Below are 24,610 nucleotides of genomic sequence, written 5' to 3' on the forward strand. Positions count from 1 at the left end.
TGCCTTCTGATAGCTGTCAAACTTAAGGGAAAAATCTTCATATCATCCACTACTCGGTATAAAGAGAGGGACCATCAAATGCATCTTGGGGATTTCAAAATCCTCTACTTCAGCCTGTCCTTTCCTTCCTATAGCCTTGGGTAAAAGATCTAGAAAATACGTGACATTGCTAGTTATTCTAGGCAAATGTGTCTACTTCAGAGTTTCTCCACTGACAGTTGATATGGTTACTGCGTACTTGAATGTGTTTAGAAGTTTGTGGAAAATCTGCTGTGCATTCACTGGGAAGAGTTCACCGCCGTGGACATTTTAGAAACCTGTCTTTCCTCTGGGCCTTTCCCTCACGCTTTTGTAGATCTTGCTGATATAATTACTGTGAACCCAGCCATAACAGTTAGGACCTACAAGATCTAAGGACGATTTCAGAAGAGAAAGTTGCAGTAGTTCAAAGTGGCTCTCAGATGTATTGGTGTTTATCATCTGACACAAGTGAATTTTTGTCTTCATTGTACAACTATCATGCATAAGGTCCTCATGATAACCTCCAAAAGTTACTTTTCTTCCTTGTTTGGGTTCAGAGGTACAGGCTTCAAGTTTACTTAAAAATCACTTATCATTTCCACAGTGCTATGTCCTCTGACCCCTAATTAGCATATCTGAATTGTGAGTAAGAAGCCATGTCTTTGCCACAGTGTCACTCTCTCCTTTTTCATCTTACCCTAACTTTGCTGATGAATTGGCTAGGTTATCTAAGTACTGAAGCATTGTTGTCTCTGACATATGAATCCCTAAGGATGTGACCCTTGGTTGTGATACTAAATTTGTGACTATTTCTCTTCTCCCCTCAGTAACTATGCTGACTACTCTTTTTCAAGTATTGTGACAGAAATCGGGAAGATTCCTGGGGTAGAGACCTGTTTCAGCAAGAGTTACACTGTCTTTTTTTTTTTTTTCTTTTGATAATCAAGGCCTAATTCCATTCACTTTAGGGGAATCACAGAATCATAGAGTGGTTTGGGTTGGAAGGGACCTTAAAGACCATCTAGTTCCAACCCCCCTGCCATGGGCAGGGACACCTTCCACTAGACCAGGTTGCTCAAAGCCCCATCCAGCCTGGCTTTGAACATTTCCAGGGATGGGGCATCTACAACTTCTCTGGGAAACCTGTTCCAGTGTCTCACCACCCTCACAGTAAAGAATTTCTCCCTAATGTCTGATCTAAATCTATCCTCTTTCAGTTTAAAACTGTTACTCTTCATCCTATCACTACACTCACTGATGAAGAGTCCGCCCCTATCTTTCCTGTAGACCTCCTTAAGGGGGAAGAGAGTTTTGTAGAATATGTTTTATGATATGAAAAAGAGAATTACTTTAGAAAGTTAAATAACTTTGTTTACAAACAGAAAATCATGTGGGAATTTGCGTTGCTCCAAAGGGATGAATAATTTGCATCATCCCTTGTGTTTATTTTCCTTAATAAAGCAAAACACTTTCTGAAAAATTCTGTATGTGCTGGAAGGCCATGATCCTACTGCTTGGTCTGTCTGTGGCACTCAAAATCTCTGCAGGGTGTTGTGGGTGCAAAGTAGTAGCTGCTTAGCTGCCTGCTGGAGATTTCCACCACTGGACTTGGTTAATATGTTGGCTGAGAGCCTGAGCTGCTTCACTTTGGTGGGACCATGAGCAGGCATTCAAAAGTGACATTCTAAAAACTGTTCTTCTATTGGAAAGTTGCCGAGGCTTGTTTTTGTAGTCACAAAAAAATACCAACCTTTCTCCTTCAGCACAGAGGCTACGCACTCATTCCTAGTTCCCGGACTGGTGAAATGATACATTCCTTCTTTCATCTCTCTTCTCCCTTAGAATCTTCTGTTATCCTCAATATAGAATCCTCTAGGCGAATATGGCAGAAATAGTCCTCTTCACTGCAGCATAGCAGAAGCTATCTGGTGTCAGTGTCAGAATACTGGCCATTTTAATTTTTTTTCATACATTTTTTTAGTGTTTTGAGCCATAGTCAATATTCTCTACTTCAGAGTTGGGTGTTGGATAAGTTACTAAGTCAGCCATATCTACTTGGCAAACCTACCCAAAAAATAATATTAGGTCACAGAATCACAGAAACGTAGCGGTTGGAAGGGACCTTTGGAGATCATCTAGTCCAACCCCCCTGCCAAAGCAGGTTCACCTAGAGCAGGTTGGGCATGAATGCATCCAGGCAGGTTTTTAATATCTCTAGAGAGGGAGACTCCACAACATCTTTGGGCAGCCTGGTCCAGTGCTCTGTCACCCTCAAAGTAAACACATTTTTCCTCATGTTCGGATGGAATTTTCTGTGTTCCAGTTTGTGCCTGTTGCCCCTTGTCCTGTTGCTGGGCACCACTGAAAATCTGGCCTCATCCTCTTGACATCTGCGCTTTAGATATTTATAAGCATTGATGAGATCCCCTCCCAGTCTTCTCTCCAGGCTAAACAGACCCAGGTTTCTCAGCCTTTCCTCATAAGAGGGGTGCTCCATTCCTTTGATCATCTTTGTAACCCTCCGCTGGACTCTCTCCAGTAGTTCCCTGCCTTTCTTGAACTGGGGAGCCCAGAATTGGACACAGTACTCCAAAAGAAACCTCACCAAGGCAGAGTATAGCGGGAGGATGACCTCCCTCGATCTGCTGGCCACACTCTTTTTAATATACCCCAGGATACCATTGGCCTTCTTGGTCACAAGGGCACACTGCTGGCTTATGGTCAACTTGTCCACCAGGACTCCCAGATCCCTCTCTGCAGAGTTGCTTTCCAGCAGGTCAACCCCTAACCTGTATTGGTGCATGGGTTTATTCCTACCTACGTGCAGGACCCTACACTTGCTCTTGTTGAACTTCATTAGGTTCCTCTCCGCCCAACACTCTAACCTGTCCAGGTCTCGCTGTATGGCAGCACAGCCTTCCAGTGTGTCAGCCACTCCTCCCAGTTTTGTGTCATCAACAAATTTGCTGAGGATACACTCTGTCCCCTCATCCAGGTCGTTGACGAATATGTTGAACAAGACTGGGTCCAGTACTGACCCCTGGGGAACACCGCTAGTTGCAGTCCTCCAGCTAGACTCTGTGCCACTGATCCCAACCTTCTGGGTTCTGCTGTTCAACCAGTTCTCAATCCACCTCACTGTCCACTCATCTAACCCACGCTTCCTAAGCTTACGCATGAGGATGTTATAGGATACTGTGTCAAAAGCCTTGCTGAAGTCGAGGTAGACAACGTCCACTGCTCTCCCCTCATCCACTCAGCTAGTCATTCCATCACAGAAGGCTATCAGATTGGCCAAGCATGATTTCCCCTTGGTGAATCCATGTTGACCACTCACAATAACCTTCTCTTCCTCTGCGTGCTTAGAGATGATATCCAGGATGAGCTGTTCCATCACCTTTGCAGGGATGGAGGTGAGGCTGACTGGCTTGTAGTTTCTCGTCTCTTCCTTCTTGCCCTTTTTGAAGACTGGCATGACATTAGCTTTCCTCCAGTCCTCAGGCACCTCCCTTGTTCTCTGTGGCCTTTCAAAGATGATGGAGCGTGGGTTTGCCATAACATATGCCAGCTCCCTCAACACTTGTGGGTGCATCTCATCAGGGCCCATGGATTTGTGGGTGTCAAGTTTGCCTAAATGATCTCTAACACCATCCTCCTTGACCAAGGGAAAGTGTTCCTTTCTCCAGGCTCTCTGTCTTACCCCCAGGGTCTGGGATTCCTGAGGACTGGCCTTAGCAATAAAGATTGAAGCAAAATTCTGTAACTTCACCTTCTCTGCATCCTCTGTCACCAGGGCACCTACCTCATTCAGCAGGTGGCCCACATTTTCCCTAGTCTTTCTTTTAGTACTGATGTCCTTAGAATCATAGAATCATTTAGATTGGAAAAGACCCTTAAAATCATTGAGTCCAACTGTTAACTTAGCACTGCCAAGTCCATCACTAAACCACGTCCCTGAGCACCATATCTACACGTCTTCTCAATACCTCCAGGGATGGTGACTCAACCACTTCCCTGGGCAGCGTGTTCCAATGCCTGACAACCCTTTTGGTGAAGAAATTTTTCCTAATATCCAACCTAAACATCCCTAGGAGCAATGTGAGTAAGGCCTTCTTATTGTCCTTGACACCCCTTGCCAGGTTTAATTCCAAGTGGGCCTTAGTCTTCCTCGTTGCATCCCTGCATACTCTGACAACATTCCTATACTCCTCCCAAGTGGCCAGTCTCTTTTTCCACATTCTGTAAACTTCCTTCTTCTTCCATCTGAGTTTTTCCAGAAGCTCCTTGCTCATCGTAAGGTCTTTCCCTTACCATATGTCTGAGCCAGTTATCTCTTTGCGTGTTTTTGAGCTTCTACTATCTGTTTCACAATGCTGAGATATGTTCCATTAGCTCCATTTGCCATCACCAGTCTTAGATGCTCTGTGTTTTCTCAGCTTATAGACTTGGTGTTTCTCAGAGTCTAGTGAGTGAGTGAGAATTCCATCTGAGACGGAGAAACCTTCCCTGCTTTCTTCATTAGGCATCATCCTTGTAAGGGTAAGATGCTCACAAACTTTGGATATCAAGAAACTTTTTTCTTACTACAATGGCAGAACTAGGGCCAGCTGAAGATCTACTTGCCTGTTTCTATCCATTCCAGAGAAGTCAAAAGAATAGCATCAGTCTATGTGTAAAAAATTTTCCAAGTGGGTAACAAATTGTTTCAGGACTTATATCCTATAGGATCACTAGGGTGTTATTCCAAAACTGCCCTAAACTAGTTTCATCGAAGCTCAAGTGTTATTGTTAATATTGCTATGGAATCCAGAAATAGTGCTGACTGTAGGACAGAACAATCTGAGAGCTGCTGTTCTGAAAAGAAGACCAATACCTCCTTCATACATAATTAGTAAATGTAAAGAGGGGACTATTGTCTAGAGACAACAAAATGTGACTGTGTTTATAGACATAAACTTGAAAAGCGACAATTTGCAGAAAAGTGGTTCTTTGATAAGCATGTTTTCCATATGGGTAGCGTGTACTTACCTTTCATTTTCTTAGGTGCTTCTTATATTTGAGAGAAACTGAGGCTATTTTTATTTTTGTGTCTGTATTTGTACTGCAAGAGGTGGTATATGGGTTATGTGTAAGTCATATAAACACCATTAAGCCAAGAACAATTTATGATTTAGGGATTTTCAAACACAATGATATGAATGGATATTACAGATTTTGATATTACAACCATTGCTTCTTGCAGTACTATGAATGCTGAGGCACAATATAACAAGCCACAAAGCGCGGTACTTTCAATGTTCAAAAGCATCAATTGTATTTTGCAATTTAATGTAAGTACTCTAAGAGATTTCAGACCTATAGAGAAAAATATAGAGTTTCTGGTGTACTGTATACTATAAAGGCAACAATTTTCTTTTTTTGTACAGATAGAGCTATCATATTCAATGATACTTAGTATCTAAATTGCCATTTTCTGTAATTAAGCACTACATCTTACACGTTTTCAGATCTTAAAAATAGTCTTACAAGTAACTGGATAATCAAAACCATGACTACCCCAAACTATTAGAAAAAAAATGAGTATTGATTCAAACAACAGTACCTACTAGTTTTCAGTCGTGATTATGCAGCAGTACCCGAAAAAAATAAGGCTATTGACGTTTTAAATTTTGCTGTTTATTATTTTTATAATTAATGACTTAATAATTAAAATAATTATTAGTAATAATTGTAGCAAGCATATATTATATTAATTCTTATAATTATAAATGTATTGCACATATTTTATATCAAGTTTTAATTATTATACATAATATGTAATATATATAACAATTATAAAAATAAATAAGTTATTTCTTCCATTAGGCCAAATTTTCAAGCAGGATGTTATTTACCATATTCATTTGCACAATCTAAAATTTTATAATTATGACTAAATTTTCAAGTGAAGATTTATTGCTAATTTAATTGATTACAGAATCAATCTAATTTATTTGCTAATCTAATAAATTACATTTTAATTGACTTTTAGAGCAGTCTCTGCCAGATTTTGTACAAGCCAGAACCCAGGATTGTCTTCATGATTACGTGCTGGTAGATAATCTTGGTATTGTCCTTGGTATCATCCTGCCTTTTAACCTTCACCCAACATACACATAATCATGGTTAGGGATTAGACAAGGCAATAACCTTACCTCTGAACTCAGGGTATGTTTCCTTAGTCTTTTTTGCCCTCAAAATTTGAATTTTCCTTTGTTTTATATCTTACAAAGAAGCACATGAAATCAGGGTTGGCTCTTCCCTCATGTTGTGCATCTTCCAGATTTTCAGATGAGAATTCTGATCCCATTCTGTGAATTAGTTTTTGTTCAGGGCCAAAAAGGCCAGAGGCCAATATTTGTACTCAGTTGTTTTCTGAGGAGGTTGTACTCACAGAAAACATGCTGTACCAAGGGTACAGTGTTGTTTTGTGCTACAGTTATTGTGAAGTCCTTGATTCTCAGCTGTGTATAATGTTACTGCAGGATGAAAGGGAATCTAGTGACAATAGATGGTGATACACTATTTGATTTCATGTCTTTGGAGTCATAGACTGCCTAGAAACAGATAGCAGAAAGCAGTAAATACTGCGTACTTTAAACAAGATGTTGTTAATTGATGCTTTGCAACGTCTTAATTGTGCTTATCTAATCGAATTTGTATGTACATTTACATTCTTTGGCTCCATCATCTAACCTTCATTTTGTGTTGTGCCTGGATTGGAAAAACACATTAATACTTAACATTTCCTACCTTTTTTACAGTACTTAAATGCTTTACAAGAGTCTTCTTTCAGTCTGCTTTCATTAAACTGGGAACTTTGAACTTCAAAATTCCAATTATATGGCATTTCTTCCACCTTCCCATCATTTATATGGTTCTTTTCCAGGAAAGGCCTTTCCATGGCCTCTCTTTCAGCATCCAGAACCCACTGAAATAGGTCAGTGTCAGAAATAGTTCCTAATGCTTTGTACCATCCTAAAATCATCTCCCTACTCATCCCTATGGAGGTGATGTGAGTAGAGGAATCAATTTCATTTGCTTTCTCTTTGGTTCAGTGAACATCTATGTATTGTATGGGAACTGGAAGTGTTCCAATAAATTACTTGGAAGGAGTTCTACTATTGAATATCCTGAATACCACGTAAATCTGAGTTATTAAAATAGTATCTTTAGAGGTGGAAGTTTAAAACCTTGCTTTAAGTCAGATGAACAATGGGTTTGAGTCAAGGTCTCTCACAAAGGAAGGCACCAACCATCAGGGTGTAGAATATTCTCAGAATATTCCCCCTGTATTTCCTCTTGTATGGGTTATAAAAAGTATTTAATTGTTCAAAGCATCCAAAAGACAGAGAAAGACCACTTTCAGAAAGTCCAGCTAGCAGATGAAATGTGAGTTTCAGTAAATGAACTGGAATTGATACTTGAATACTTTTAGTAAGGTAGACAAGAAGACATCAACAGAAACAATCAAGAACAGATGATCCCTCTATATACTGACTGGTGGCCAGGGCATTTTTGTGGAAGAGGCTTCTTCTGCCCTCCATGCTGAACAATTTTTTACACATCTTTGTTGAGTGCTTTAATATCATAATGAGCTGCACAATCTTAGCCTCATGCTCAGTATCTTTTTCATGTAAAAGTATTCGACAGTTTTAGCTAGAATTTATAAACAGTTCCTTTCCCACAAGAGAAGGAAAAAGCAACTCCAGAACCTTTTTTTCATATCGTCTGTTTGTGTCCAAAGTGCAGAGTTGTATAGGCAAAACTTGTATAGGCATGAAAATTGTTAATATCTCCTTCACACAGCTGGTTTATAACCTTGCTGAGACTTACTTCCTCTGAGCAATCAGAATAAATGTTTTTTTCCCCGTGTTATTCCAGGAATGTGGACCTATCCATAACATGTCAGTCTGTGCTTGAGCTGTTTCTAGTTTAATTTTGCAGATCATCTTTAAGTTGCAGAGAATGCAACAACCATGGCAGGCTTTAATTTCCTCCATTATTCAGATGTAATTTTCACATAAAGCTATCAGGAGTACATCTAGGTTGCAAAGAAACTCAGTCTTTCCAATAAAGCTGCTACAGAAATTGAACAGTTTCTACTTCACAGTAGGAATAGTATTTATTCACATAGAGCAGTAATTTTCATTCACTGGCTTTCACCAAATATACCCATGTCCATGGAATGTTCAAAATACTGACAAACTAAGCCACTAAGCTAAATTTAATTGGTTAAGAATCTCATATGAGTTAAAAGCTGACTTGAGGATAATTCACTTTAACCTTACATTTTTCTTACAGATATATCTCTACAACACACCATGACTTTTAAGTATTCTGTGATACATATTTTGGGCAGAATTTGATCCTGGTAGATTGACAGGAAATTCTTAATTAAAAGCAGAACTTGGGAATTAGGAAAAAATACTACTTGGTACAAATAGGACATTTAGCAGGTTTCATATTTTTGTTTCATATGCTTTTAGTTGTTGAGAATACTGTATTAGTTACTGTGGAGTGACTGCTGGTTCAAGTATGCTCATTAGTAAAGGACCAGCCTTTCTTTTGAGACTGGGTAAAATTACAATCCTTTTTTTTAATAGACAGGAGGATTAACACACAAGATTAATATCCTTATTTTAATCAACGGGAGTTGATGTTTCCAGAAACTCTGAACACCTCAAAGTGGAAAAGGTGTTCACCTCCATATACCGTTGTCACACAGTTCTGCAGTCTTGCCTCACGCCTTTTATTTTTTGGGCAGCAGGAAAAGATAACTACTAATAATTTCTCAGAGAAAAAAATAATGTAAGGCTAATACAGTTTTAATCACAGCTCTGCTTGTGGTCTCAGGTCTTGATTCTAACATCATTTACAAAATCATAAGATAGACTGTTAAACTATTCTCCTTAATAAATAGTAAGATTTTGAAAGGTGAATGTAATAGAATGTGAAGATTTTGTACATTGCTCAGGATGTCCAGGCTTCTGGGCACTCAGAAATACGAGATGCATCTACTGTAGGTGTAGATGTTCTACTCAGCCATGTACACGCAGTAAGCCAACACTTCCAGGAACTGTCAGCTAAATTGCTCGTGCGGTACACGGATGGATGGTATCTCCACAGTAAACGTTGTCCCTTCAGAATGTCCCAAGGAAAATATTGGTACAGCCTTCCAAGCAGACTGAGTAGTTATATACAAGCCAAACTATCTGTATGCACGAGCTCTCTGATACATGAAAAGATAATGGGCATTATGACTATGGGCACTCTATGTGTTAATAATTTATCAAAATAGGTAAGCATTAATGGTGAGCTGCAATTTTTGTGGCATTGATTCTTTTAAAAAAACCCACATAATAATAGAAAACTATCTCCAAAAATGTCATATCAAATGTTTGTATGTGTGTGTGTACTCAAAACTATGCATTTACTATCCAGGATGATCAATAGGTTAATAATATCACTGCATATTAAATCATGTAGTGACTATATGCTTACTTTAAAACCTGTTAGAAAACTTAATTATCTAATCATCTAAACTACTAACAAGATAAAGTGAGGGACAGGCATCTCAAAAATGGTTTGTTGAACCTAAATCATTATATTCTTTTGCTTCTGTAAGAGTTTTATTCACATGTGCATAGATTGCAAATCCTACTATGCATAATGAATGACAGTAGGAAATAACTTTTTCTTGTCAGAGCTGTCTGATTCTAGCAATCAGAGCAATCTAACAAAAACTTTTTGGAGTCATATAATTGATATGTCTTCAGGCTAATCATGTTATGTTATAATAGGTCACTGCCAGCTGTTTTTAGTGACTCTTATGTAAAATATGCATTCCAGAATGACTAGAGGGAATGAGAGGCTTCAGTCAGCAGTGTCCATAATAAGCTGCGTTTCTGAGAGAAGAGAGAGGGGTAACCCCTAACAGTTCTTTGGTTTAGGGAATTTTGGTGGATTACAAACTGTGACAGTTGAAATATGTAGACATTTGGGTAGCCATTAGGAAATTTCTTATGTTCTTTACTAAGGATGTAGAAAAACCTGTAGTTTCATTGCAGACATTTTTCATTTAATGTATTCTAAGAACAAGCACAGTCTCAGTCATTACTTTTTAGATCACTTTTCTGCCATGTATTTTACAATAATCAGTGGGCTTTTACAAGACACCATTAAAAAAAAGCCAAGTTAATATCGATTTATCTCAAAGATGACAGATCTTTGAATATTATGTCCATCTTTATGTTAGTAAGAACATGAATATAACTGCATTAACTTTATTCTTTAGCAATGAGTCCATCAAAGCAATATGTTTCTTTCAACTTCTGGTAGTCTCAACCTCAAAAAAAAAAAAAAAAAGAAATTATGTGATATTTATGCTTGACAGAGCCCTTAGAAGAAAACAGGAGCAATGTTTCTGGGGTCAGCATTAGAACTATAGAGTACCATTAATGTACTAGACTCCCAAATGATTCATGAAAGGAAGACCAGTGGTAAATAAAAGATTTAAAAAGCCAAACATAATGAAGTGTCAGTAGAAGTAAAAGTGTAGGAAGTTTTCAACGGACAGGCAGTATTACATTAAAATCAGAACCATGAATTGTTTTGCTTATGAAGGCACCATTTTCAAAGGAAGATTTCATCATCATTGTATATTAAAGTAAAATGCGTTCTTTTCCTGGGCATCAGGGACGGCATGGTACATCATAAGACTACAGATAAGATGGGAAGGAATATGAAACGGAATCCTATTTCATAGAAATTTAAATGAGAATTTTTGAATGAATCTGTCTGAAAAATTACTCAGAGTACTATTATAGTTATCTAGATACAAAATATTTACAATTTTATTTCAATTTCTAGTTTTTAAGCAAAACTGGTAATCTTTCTCATAATATTTTTTAGGGCCATATACTTTACAGAAGCTGACACTAAAAGGCTGTTTAGATTTTTTCTAACTTGGTAAAATACTTAGCTAAAAGAACTGTTACTGATTAGGGAATGTATAGTCAGCAAATGACAAAAGCAAATTAGGAAGTCAGTTTATAATCATGAGCAATTAAGAGTTGTTGAGACAAGTTATATGAAGAAAAGGAGAAACTTTTATGGCAATAATGAATCTAAATTATGACACACTAATAATGAGATCATTCCATTTGGAATGTTAAATAATTCAGTCTGTTAAATTCTAAATGCAATTTCTCAACATTAACTGTCACTGAATTATTTTACTACATTATTTTTGAGACCATTGTTTTAAGACATTTATTTGACATAAAAAGGTAAAGTGATTATAACAACATGCAACAGGGCATACAACAGAGTACATGATTGTGAGAAATCAGGTAAAGTTTAACTGGCTTTTGGTACTATAAAAAGAATCTTACTCTTAGAAAAAGAGTCTTCTGTTCCTGAGTGTCTGTCAGAGTGTGTACTCACGTATCAGCTATGCTGTGGATAAGACTTCAGGTAGAAGAAAACAGTGTGACCACAACTCCAGTTCCTCTTTACACACCTTGTGAAATGCAATGTCACCAAACAATACTGTCCTATGTAGTTCCTCTTGTTGCCCTGTGGCTAATAGTGTCCATGGCTAAGTAAACGACTGAACCTTCCAAACTTATTTACATGTGAATAACATCATAACTACAGAATACCTTCTTCATTATGTGAAAAATATGTGTCTCAGTAAGAACTGTTTGCTTTTTATAATTTGTGCCCAAACTCGGTAAAACTTACGCAGAAAAAAATCAAGACATTCATTTCCCAAGAGGCAATCTCAGACTGTTCTAAATCAAAACTGACTGGAGGGGGGCAAGGAGGAGGAAATGTCAGCTGAGGTAAGTTAGCCATCAGGAACATCCACAGTCTTCTTGCCATTAGCACTAAGGAGAGACATACATGGAAACCAAGGTCCCCAAACTGATCATATGTTAGAGCTTAATACCAATCCATCCTACCCTGTCAGTCTTACGGTGTTGGATTCTTATGGCAGACTGCCTAGCACTAGGAGGCAAGTTAAGCAGTTTCATTCTGGGCTCCCCAGTTCAAGAGGGACAGGGAACTGCTGGAGCGAGTCCAGCGAAGGGCAACTAAGATGATTAAGGGCTTGGAGCACCTCCCTTATGAGGAAAGGCTGAGAGAGCTGGGCCTCTTTAGCCTGGAGAAGAGAAGGCTGAGGGGAGACCTGATTATGGCATACAAGTATCTAAAGGGTGGGTTGAAGAAGGATGGAGCCAGGCTCTTTTCATTGGTTCCAAGTGACAGGACGAGGGGCAATGGGCACAAGTTAGAACACAGGAAGTTCCGTTCAAATACACGGAAACAGTTCTTTACGGTTCGGGTGACAGAGCACTGGAACAGGCTGCCCAGGGAGGTTGTGGAGTCCCCTTCCCTGGAGATTTTCAAGACCCGCCTGGATGCAGTCCTGAGAAATGTGCTCTAGGCAATCCTGCTTTAGCAGGAGAGTTGGACTAGATGATCTCTAGAGGTCCCTTCCAACTCTGATAATTCTGTGATTCTGTGATTCTGTGATATAGAACTTTCTGGGCCTCTTCAATGCCTTCCATCTTACACATACAGTCCTTCCTTCTCTGTGTACTGTGAGATCAATTAGTTTAACTTACAGATTACACTAATAAGAAGGTATCTTTCCTAAAATATTTAAATTGCTTGGTTATTGCTGATCTTCATATTGAGGAAGGTGGAGGACTACAGTTTCGTTTGTAGAAGAAAGGTAGTGAATACCACAAAGGCCAAAGTAGATGAGCAGAGGAATAGAGGAAAACATCCAACCCCCTTTTGGGGTTCTTGTTTGTTTTGTTGTTTTTTTGTTTTGTTTTGTTTTATAACTGTTCTTTGATTTTTAAAGGCAAAGGAGTTAGGAACTACAACCTGTGGCATGCTTGAGCATTTTCTTAGTAATTGGGGCACGTCCCCTTCCTGGTTGGTAGCATGCTAATATGCTGAATCTTTGGAATTACTGAATTTATTGATGTTGAGAGATTAAATTGTTTGCGTTCTTGACAGACAATTCATCTGATCAGGAGAATAGCAAAATAACTAGAATACATTCTTGAGAAGATGCTAGGAAGAGGTGAGAATCATATCTCTGTTTCTTAGGACTTTTCAAGGTCAAGCTTTTCTGGAAAGAGAAAGGTTGGGTAAGCCAACAAAAGCCCTCGTGAGATGAAAAAAAGATGGTAGGAGTGGTTATTCTGGATGAGAGTGGGAGACAGGAATAGAAATTGGTTTTCAGACAACACCAGAATAAAGGATAGGCTTTATATCTAGAGTGCATGCTACATTACTTAGCCCAAATATTTGGACTACTTTTCCTTCTCTACAGTGCTATCTTTGCAGAATAATTATGAGTAACCTAAGTTTACAAAAAAAGAAAATCAAAATAAGCTGAAGTGAGTTTAGGAACTTCTGCATTGCTGAAATTGGACTGTGGAAACTATGTTGTTTATTTCAGTGATATAGCAGTTTTTTCAATTTATTGTCAGCTTCTTCCATGAATTTGACAATATAATATTTTGTGACAGTTAAAGCTTTACTTCATGTAAATGTACTTTGATTTCAGGCATTCCAAACGAATTTGTAACAGGTCTGTCTTACACTGATAATGAAAGACGTTAGAAAAAGATACATAACCAATAGCATTTTTGACAGTTTTCTGCCAAGTCACACTATGTGGTTTCAGCTGAGAAATGAAAAGTAATTTTGTTGAACATATCCCTATAGAGTCTAAAGAGAGTTCTATGAATTTCAGTCCTGACCTTTAAATCCTTTATACAAGTAATAGCTGAGTCATGAGATGCTCACACCATTTTGTCATGCATCATTTGTTAATGACCTTCCTTGACCTTATAAAAAAAATTGTAACAAAGGAAATGAGTATAGTTGCTTTACTATAAAAAAGCTATTAAGTAATATAAATAGCCCCATTCCAAAGCCTGAAGTTCAATGAAGTAGCTAGTGTGAGTTTTAGATGTTCATTGTAAAAGGATAGTATTTCAAGGTAGACATTTTACAAATTTTTACACAGCTATCTTTTTGTACTATTATATTCAGAAGGCTGCAACAAGAGAAGACATTCAGCACCAGATGTGCAAATAAGGCAGGCGACAGTAGAAAAGTTAATGGAAAAAAATGAAAAAGAAAGGGCCAGAGGACCTCATTGCTCACTCAGGCTCTTCACAGTGGTACTTGATGGGAGGAAGGGAGCATAAGTTGGAACAAAAGAGGATCAGCCTAGATATAAGAAAAACATTTTTAAAGAAAAACATCTTTCAACCTGAGGACAGTCAAAAGTGGAACAGGTTGCCCAGAGAGGCTGAACAGTCTCCATGCTTGGAGGTTTTCAAGTTGTTACTTAATAAAGCCCTGAGCAACCTGGTCTGATCCCATCACTGACCCTGTTTTGAGCATGAAGTTGAACTAGAGACCTCCCACAGCCCCTTGCCACCTGAATTATTCTAGCATCCTATGATCATACAGTACTGGGTACCCAACTGCTGGTAAAAAGAGAAAGCTTTCATAAAGTAACAGTAAAAAGGAAAAAATATTGCCAGATGGGAAAAGAGGTAATAAAGCCCTTACTTCAGTAGCTCTTTCTCCACTTATTCCCTATTGCAACCATATACTGGGGCAGGTATGTTCAAAGTTAGGAATGGGAAAGAGGGTAGTCTATAAAGTCTGCGTGCTAGCTCTGGAATAGGTGATGGGGCTAGACTGGGGCATCTGCCAAGCTAATTTAGACAATTATGGCCAAGAAAGACCATATACGTCAAGGGTAATCTAGAATGCTTTTCTCCTTATGCTGTGTTTTGCTTTTGCGACTCTGTTTTAACAACATTTTATTTCTATTCTTATCTTGACAGAATTCAGTAGGCATACTCTTTTAGATTTAAATCTTGTCATGCCATAAATACAGCCTTCCCTGGAAAGGTGGACCTAATTGATGTGCACTGAAAAGAAATGTTCATGGTACCTATATTCAGGGCTCCTCCTGAGTCTTCAGGTTGCTCCATACTAGGCTGCAGATGTCCCTCGGTAATGCTAACACTGGTTAACCCAACTCCCTTGCTATGTCTGGAGATAGCCTGGAACTTTGCTGAGTAGCAGGAAATTGGAAGATGGCTTCAGAGTTGAAGGGAGCGGGATCAAAAGGGAATTTGTCACTTTCAACTTGTCACACTAACGTGTTGAAGATTGTCTTTCCAACGTTTTTTTTTTATTCTCTTCATTAGCCTACAAATATGAAAAGCTGAGTTCCATTCCTAAGACTACATCTTTTTTTTGCCTATGTATTCAAAACAGAAATAAAACTGTTAACCCTTCTGAAGTTCACAGCTAGATGGTGTTGATAGTGATGCTGGAGGGGCTGGGGAAGCAACTATTAGTTTCACTTTAACTAAAAGTGAAATAGGTAAAAAAATATATATAAAATACCAGTATTGAGGATATTAGTAAAGATTTATGAAGATATGTATAAATATTAAAATAATTTCTGATTTCAGGAAAAAAGTGGAGTTGAATGTACAATTACAGAAAATAACATTTTTATCTTATACAACTTTGTTTCTCTTTTAGTGGCAAAGCATTACTATAACACTGGTTGAGAAAGTGCAGATGGTTGCTGTAATCCTAGGATCTCTGTTCTTAGTAGCAAGTGTGACTTGGCTTCTATGGTCAGCCTTCAGCCCTTATGCAGTATGGCAAAGAAAGGACATCCTTTTTCAAATCTGCTATGGAATGTATGGTTTTATGGATCTAGTATGCATAGGTAAGCTCAAAATCTTTAAAAAGCACAGACTGTGGTTTAAGACTGTGTCTATATCTATTTTTCTAATTGGTCACTCTAATCGATCGCTCCAGTTCTTTGCAGATTTATTCTCAGCTGGTACCTTTGGCAAATACTGCTTTTTACAGTGTTACAAATACTGCAAAGAGAAAAGAACCAAAGAAACTTTACTCTCAGATTCATCATTCACCCCAAGATCAAGGGGTGAGAACAAAATCAGTTTCAATTTATTGAAAAATAGATGGCAAGCAAAGTTCAGGAAGTTAAATTGATGACAATAACAAATACATTGTTAAAAGAATTAGTAAAATTACATGCTATCAAGTTCTTCTACTGATGCTACTTTGCATTAGATATTGTACCATCATGAAGTGCACAAGAAGCCCTTGAGGATGACATCAAACTGTATATCCAAAATTAAGTTGCACAGACTTATATAGGTTACTGTGCTGGTAATAGAAAACTGAGAAGACAGGCATGAGTTCTTTGTACATCATAAACAGTTATGAAACACTCTAATAGTGCTAACTATAATAAATTACTATACTATTAAAAAGTCTCAAGTCATTTAACTCTAGCTGAAATCCTATAAAAGAAAATGCAATTTACTGCAAAGCTATTTTGACCAGGTTTGAAATTTCTGAAAATATACTGGACCCAAAAATATTAAGTAGAAATCTCTTTAGTATTTGATAAAACAACCTGGAATTGATTGTTAGAATAGCTACAATTATTTGCAGAGAAAATCAAACATTAAACCACATTCTTAGAATTGCAATTCCAAGAAAATCCAGAAGTCAGCATCTGATGTTTTCTTTGATATTTCTGAGTGATAAATGTTGATGTTATCCCCATCTGATATCTGGGAAATTCAGGACAGTGCTGAATTCTGCTCAATAAGGTGCAAAGAAAAAGAGTGATTCCTAATATCAAGGCTTTTGCTCCAACCATAAAGCCATATCATCTTTTATTGAAACCATCCCATTTTTGTAAGAGTATTTATATTTCAGCTGGATCAGCAGTTCTGTTTATTTTGTAATTTTTCTAAGAGAAGTCCACTCTAGAATATTTCAGGACACAGGCTTTCCTCTGCGAACCCAAATCTTCTCAGGCAGAAAAATGAACAAAGTCTAGGTCTCTAATAGTCCAGACAAGTGCTCAGCTTCTAAATGAAAAAAAGGTCTCATCTACATGTCCTCTTACATGCTGATTCCTGAATAACACTTTTTCTGGCTTAACACTCAATATTGAGGTTTTTGCTTTCGCTTAAAAAAACACTAAATGAAGACAAAATGTGCTTCATGTATTCTAAACTTTTCATTTATATGGAATTCTCCATTTTCACAGATTGCAATTGTAAAAAAAATTACTTTGGTATGCATCAACTAGTTGGAATAACCAGCTATTTCAAACTCTCCATTTCTTGTTTGACTGTTAAAATACCTAAACCAAATTAATCTCAAAATCAATCGAGAATGTCTGTGGGTGACCAGAAATGTGAGTGTATTTATCTGTAGAAATAAACTGTTATAAGGCGAGCCTTCAATAGTTTGGCACATGCAGTTATGTAGCTGCCTTTCAAGCCAGCCAGGCTCAAGCCACCTCTGGACTGGAAGGTCCTGAACTAACTGGTACCCCACCTGTCTGTGGAGCTTCTAGCCTAACGTACCATGCAGGAGCAAAGTGGACATGCAGCTGTCTTCACCCATCAGATAAACTGACTTGCCTATAATTACATAAATACATATTTTATAGTCTTATTATAAATAATACATGGAAATCTTTATGTAAAACTGACTATAGTTAAACATTTGGACACTGTTTTGTAATTAAAAAATTCAGTGCCCATATGACTTAACAGTTTACTAAACTGTGTCTGGAAATCCTGAAAGCCGTATCAAGGAGGTTTGGTAATTGTAGGATTCTGGTGATCCAGATTCATTCAGCCCACTTATTCTGCACATAATTTCAAGTAATCTAAATTCTGTAGGCCTGTAAGACCAGGAATTCTTGTAACTCTTGAAACTATTTGTTAATATATTCAACTTTATTCAATTTTATCTTTTTCTTTCATCACAAAGTGAGGGATTATAGATTGATAGTTTTAATCTAAAACATTCGAAAAAAGTTCTCTAATAGATGGATGTAATTATTACTCATGAATGATTTAAGAAAACCCAACACTGTCCATTATGCTGATGACTTCCCAAAGGCATTAACATATGATTTTACCATGGCATATTATATATAATCTCTTATATCAAGCTTGTAGTGCTTACAGCCAGACGCATTTCTTACTTAGTATCTCCTCTCATTTGTGTTAGTCATCCATGGCATTCTCTTAGTTTTCACCAGGATTTACAGTGAGTGAATACCTATACTCCCACTGGAATCTCTCTTTATTTCAATGAAAAATCTGTGCAGACATATGGGTTTTCCTGTGCAGCACATATTTCAAGACAAGTGCTTGAGTTAGTGGTGATATGACCAAGACTTCTTCCAGCTGCCTTCAGTTATGCCTCTCTATAATTTTGCATAAACAATATGAATATTTTTGGTCATTTGTCAAGTGTAAATATCTGTAGTTTTTGCAATGTTTTGTTGACATTATTTTTAAAAGCAGTTTGCCTAAAGGTACCGACATATTTATGTGACATCTTTGAAAACTTGTACATATTAATTTGTTTTCCCAATGATTGATTCATATACCATACGTAGCATACCACCCACTTTCTTCTCAATTAAATTACACGTAACTTGTATTTTAATTCTTGGTCTTGTTTTACTTTTCACTAAAATAAATGTCCCAAAGATTATAGATCACCAATATAGTATGTTCTATTCATGCCAGTGTACATATTTTATTGGTATCCATTGTTCTTCTTGTTCTACTCTAAATTTTTCCATAATTCTTTCTAACAGGATTGGTTTTACTTACTGGTCTTAGTTTCAACCCTAAAAGTCACTAGTTTGTACATTTCTGCATCTAAGCTGAGTGTAAAGCTGTTCTCTTTGAAACTTTCTGATGGAGTAGTTTTCCTAAGTCAAACCTCGAACATTTTAATTAAGTAGAACTACTGCCCAAGTGAAACCCAGAGCTGTGGCCATGGATCAGACCATCCATGTAAGGGTTGCTAAAGGTAGTGAATTCATGAGCTAATATGAAATGAATGACTAATAGAACTCCCTTATTTAGCCACTAAAGGACATTACAGCAAGCCTTTGCCATTCTACTTGGTAGACCTAGTAATTTTTTCTCATAACAGTGAAGTCATATAATTTTATAAATTTTCACAGGAATATAATCATAATTACTCATCGTAAATGGTTCTAACATGAACAAAATCTCTCACAAATAATAACACCTTACTTGCAATCCCAGAAAACCAGTGCAGCTCCTTTAGAGTGTGAGAAGCAATTGTAACCATTGCACTAGAAACATGAGTGGTGCCAGTAGTACTATGGCAAGGAAGTAGGAGATAGGAGCCAATGTGAGGTGTGAATAGCCCTCTCAAAGCCTCTTTCTTCCTCATCAAGGAACTTGATGCCTAGCAACATTTGTGTAACTCTTTAGTTTTAAAAGTGTGAAGGATGAAGTTACTTATAGTGAACACATCTAGCTGCACATAATACTTCTCTACTCAGAAAGTCCTTTTTTTTCACATTAGATCTAATTTTAAATAGTTTAGAAAGAGTTATATTGCTATTTTTGGAGTGGACACGTTTCACTAATCCTTTGAGCGATTTATTGCTTTTTTTTTATATCTGCGGGCCCTAGAATAGTATTAAGAGACGTCATTTTGTCCAGTGGTAGAGTCGGTTTCTGAAAAGGGTCTTTTATTCCCTAGTAAAAGTTTGTGATGTTTCTGGGAAGACCATTCCTAAATGCTTAGCAGAAAGATTAGTGTGATAAATAAGACTGCTTTAGAACCTAACAGCACCAAATCAGAATGTACTAAGGCTAGTTGCCTGCTTGTAAAGACATTCAGTATGAAAAATTTCAAGTGGTCTTGTGACTCAGGCTAAGAAATCCTTTCGATAGAGTGAAAGAATCTTGTAGTACTTGGCAATAAAAGAAAAGAAAATTATGATCTCTCTATAATCCTATTGTCTGGATCCCACCACAATCCCTACATCTTAGAAATAAATCCTGGAGATAAAGTCTTCTTAGACCCTTAGGACATTTTGCCAGGTCCATCGTCCCAAAACTCTGTCCCTTGTAGATATTAATTGGACAGAATATCAGAACAGCTAACAGTAGTGAATTCTAACACTTCCTCTAGGGATCATCTGGGTAAACAAGTATTTTTTTTTCTAAGACTGTGCAACTATGTCCTCTGTGCTGTTGAAATCATGGTATTTGGAATAAGTCAATATTACTCATGGTTTTATCCTTGTTTTCTCTCTCATATTGTCATTCATTGCTGTGAAATTCTTAAGAAAAAAGGAGATTCTTCGCCATTTTCTTACATCTTCACTTTAGTGACTAACTACTTTTGTTTTGAGCATCAAAACTTCTCTGGAACTGGAAAATCTCCAGCATTTAAACCTTACCCAGATTTCCCCTCGTTTGTGGTCTTGGAACTGTTGGTGCTGAGAGGTTTTTTCCCCTGCTCTGTGGAAAACATCTTTCAAAGAGACAAAATACCTAATGGAATTCTTTTGCCTCTTCTATATATGCCTTTTTCAATCTCTAGTTTTGTCAGATGGGAAAAAAACTTTTATGGGAGGAATTATGGAAGTGCTCCTTTTCTCCAAATCTGACAACTTTATTTCAAGCCTTGCAATATTTGATCCTTTGTTCATTAGCTCCTTTGGAGCACATGTGAATAACAGCTTCCATTTTAAAGAAAAGTTCTGTTCCTTGCTATTGTTGAAAAAACTTTGAAAACATAATTTCAGTAAATCCTGAAAACTCAAAAAAAGTGAAAAAGAGCTCCCTAAAAGGAGTCCTATGACTTTTTCTGTCATAACTTTGAAAGGATACTTTTGACAGTTTAAATGTACCTCATGTACTTCAATGATCCCTTCTCAACTGCTTCCTTATGTTGTTCAGGTTCCAATGGAGTGCAGGCAGGTATTGAAAATCTTTACATTGGGGTAAATAGGTACTCTGAATTTTGCTTCATCACAGCCTTGAGGGAAATTGGGTCAAAGAATACTATGATCCAGTGACAAGTAGAGGGAAAATTATGCTCATCTTCCTTATCATTCTGTAGGAAATCCAACAGAAAAAAAAAGGGGGGATCTTTGTCACATCAATAAAACCATGGCTTATTTGTTTTGTACATTTTGTACATGATCAAACACATTTATTCTTTTTAAGACAATACAGCCAGTCTTGAAGGTGCATTTATGTATTAACATGGCTGCTAAATTTTTAGGACAGGTGGCTTTATATATATCTGAGAAGATGAAGATAGGCATCTTGCAATCAAGAAAATTTTCCATTAAAATGCTATGCTGATACAAAATCCATTTAGAATATTTAACATTTAATTAAGTTTATACTGTGTTAGTTTTGCTGTATTGGATGCTTCAAAAAATTCTAGGCAACTTGAAAGCCTGACAGAGATGCTGCATTTGCTGCCATGTCCTTCTGCAAACAATCTTGTTGTTTCTCCATCTTTCAGTGTAAATATCTTAAAAAATGTGTTAGAGTAGGCATTGCTATCTGCAAATCATTGCACTTGAATCCGAGGTTTGATGTTCATATAAATGTTTTTATCATCCTTTTTGCTTGTGTCATCTTTCTTTGAATGTCTCCTTTCTTGTATCAGTTAACCACGCTAAGAGGCCTTAGACACAAATCACAATTTTGTTGTGAAGGAACAGGTGATATACAATAGCTATACAATAAAGGACTATAGCCTGTGACACCACAGATCCTATTGCAGATGTGGCCATATATAGGAAAATTTTAGGCAAGTATTACACTGGACAAAAGATTTATAAATGTTTTTGGCTAGGCAGATTGCTTTCCTCCCAAAGCAGGTGGTCAAAGGAAACACGTGACATTGCTCAGAACCACATAAGTTACCAGGCTGGTTGAGGAACGGAGGAAAAACTTAATAAGAAGGCTGAAGCCCCATGTGTCTCCCCAGTAAATCCATGTTTGAAATACTTACACATAAAGAGCATGTGTATAAACACGTATACACTTATACATAGATATGAAAAGTGAAGAGTTTCATTTAAGTAAATAAATTGCTTGCATGCATACAATAAGCATAAATATTAGGTACATGGAAGCTCATAAGCAGATTGGTCTGTTGAGGACTCCAGAAACTCTTTATTTTCTTTGAAATACTTTCTAAAAGATTTCCTGGGTCTGAACAGAAAAGATGTTTCTCAACTTTTGTCTACTGAATTTTGAAGAGAAAGAAGAAAGCCTATCATCCTTGCCATGCTCATCATAGTTAATAATAACATTTAATTTCTTCTTGCTCTACTGAAGCAAGACAGGAAAGTCATTATACTTACAGCTGTTTCAGGTTTTCATAAATCTTCTGTGCTCCCAAGTTGAACTAAGTTTAGCTGAACTACATTTGTTTGTATCTGTACTGAATTCTACAAAACACTTTAACAAATTTAGGACGGACCTGTTCATTACATAAGGTCTAACTTACTTAAAGATCTACTTACACCAGTTCAAATCTCAGTAAATAGTACTTACCATGAACAAGGATAACACTAGCATAAACAGTCAATTTACAAATCTTCCGGTAAGGTTCTTTTATATTGGTTTACTTAAACCTAAATACTTTATTTAGTTAGACATGCTCAGATTATTCCAGTAATGGTTATGTTGAGCTTTCATTCAGAACAATTTTATTTACTCTACATGTTCCCGCCTCCCAATCTTAAAACACAGGAATAACCAGGTATATTACGTATGTACTATTTGAATGATCAGAGTTACAAGTAATTTAATAGGCTCTGGCAATTGCCAGATTCACTACAACATGTTACATCTGTGTTTGCTCTCAAAGTGGTATCCAGTGACATTTTGTACAAATTATTTTTTTTTCTTAATTTCAGGACTGATAGTACATGAAGGTGCATCTGTTTATCGAGTGTTTAAGCGCTGGAGGGCTGTGAATCTGCACTGGGATGTGTTAAATTACGATAAAGCCACAGACATAGAAGAGAGCAACCGAGGAGAACCCTCAGCAGGAAGGACATTGTGGTTACCACTGACTGCATTTAGAAACAGAAGTTTAGTTCATCCAACACAGTTAACCTCACCAAGATTTCAGTGTGGCTACGTATTGTTGCATCTGTTCAACCGCATGAGACCTCAGGAAGATTTGTCAGAAGATAACGGCTCTGGGGAAGTAGTGATGAGAGTGACCTCAGTGTAAAGATTATGCTCACTGTGCTACACAGATGAGGATAATGTGCCCTGATGTTACAGGACTTTGGAATGTAGTTACAATAAATGGTGAAACCATTAACACTTGAAAAATATATACAAATTTTTTTTTTAAATTTAATGCTTTTTTATACGATCAGCTGAAACACAAATACATTTTTCTGGAAAAAAAAAAAAGTCTCTTCCTTTTTATATAGTCTGGTTTATTAGATCTTTTGTCAATTTGTACCTGAGATGTATACAATATAGTTTAACTCTTAGGTCTTTGAATTATGAGGAAACTCATTTTTAAGTAAAAAAAAAAGATATTTAAATGTATTTTCTTAAACTCTGGCTTTAATTCACTACTGTTATTTTTCCCACTTTCATGAGGATTAAACTGAACAACCTTCTTCCAAAAAGAAAAAGAATGTTGACACAAGTGAAGTATTCTTCCTTTTCTGTCTTTATTTTGTTGTTGTTTGTAGCTCAGTTCAGGCATATGAAAGTGAAGGATACATTGTCCCTTGCCTTTAAGCAGAAGTCCACTGGGTGTTGTACAAAATATGAGGGAAGATGCCAACTCTTCTTTTAGCTCTCCCACATGTACGTGCAAGATGTCAGACACAAGTATGACACAGGCAGGGGAAGTTTTGCACTTCCTCTCGAGTCTCTTAAGATCTGCAGGATGCTGGGGCTGGGGCTGTGCCCGTGCACAGAAATGACATTACCTTCCAAGCAGCGGTGCTGACTTTAGCAGCCTTTGAATTTCTAGCACCATTCTAACTATAGCACATGCCATTTTTTCTTGGGAAAAAAAAAAAAAAAAAAAGGAGAAATGTACATTACAAGTCCTGGAATAATAATAAATCCTAATGGAAACTGAAAATAGAAATACTGCAGAGCCTTAATTTTGCCAGGTAACGAATCATCATATTAAAAATGAGCCAATATTCGTCTTAATCATGATAGCTAATCAATGCTGGGAAGTTTGCTTCTGTGATTTTGTCTCATGGCAAAAATTCTAATATCATGTAATCAGATGGAAATGGAAACAATTTCCAAGTTAATAATTAAGGCTGTTGAATATCAACATGAAAAAGTAGGGCTGAAGTGCCTCTGAGAGCTCGAGCTTACTTGAAACAGTTTGTGGTGGGCTGATGTTTTCTGGCTGTCAGATCCCCACCCAGCTGCTCTCTCCCCCTCCTCGACCAGGATAAGGGGAGAAAATAAGATGAAAATGCATGCGGGCTGAGTAAAGACAAGGACATCACTTACCAATTACCGTCATGAGCAAAAAAGAGACAACATGGGAAAATCAATTTAATTTATTGCCAATTAAAATACAGTTGGATGGTGAGAAAAACAAAACTTAAACT

The 24,610-nt window shown here is 37.1% G+C and overlaps 1 protein-coding gene across 1 annotated transcript in view; it reads left to right on the plus strand.

Moving 5' to 3' along the window:
• The window catches only part of MARCHF11 (membrane associated ring-CH-type finger 11), a gene marked incomplete at both ends in the record, with an annotated part of 34,728 nt that extends 11,487 nt beyond the window's left edge, over nucleotides 1-23,241 (plus strand). Inside the window, 2 exons of the mRNA XM_082479949.1 lie at nucleotides 15,667-15,859; nucleotides 22,919-23,241. Of these exons, the coding sequence (XP_082336075.1) occupies nucleotides 15,667-15,859; nucleotides 22,919-23,241 (516 nt within the window). The remainder of the gene's footprint in view (nucleotides 1-15,666; nucleotides 15,860-22,918) is intronic.
• Between the last annotated feature and the right edge of the window lie 1,369 nt (nucleotides 23,242-24,610).

Source organism: Vanellus vanellus (genome assembly GCF_965231255.1).
Source record: "Vanellus vanellus genome assembly, chromosome: 2".
In the NCBI taxonomy this organism is placed as follows: domain Eukaryota; kingdom Metazoa; phylum Chordata; class Aves; order Charadriiformes; family Charadriidae; genus Vanellus; species Vanellus vanellus.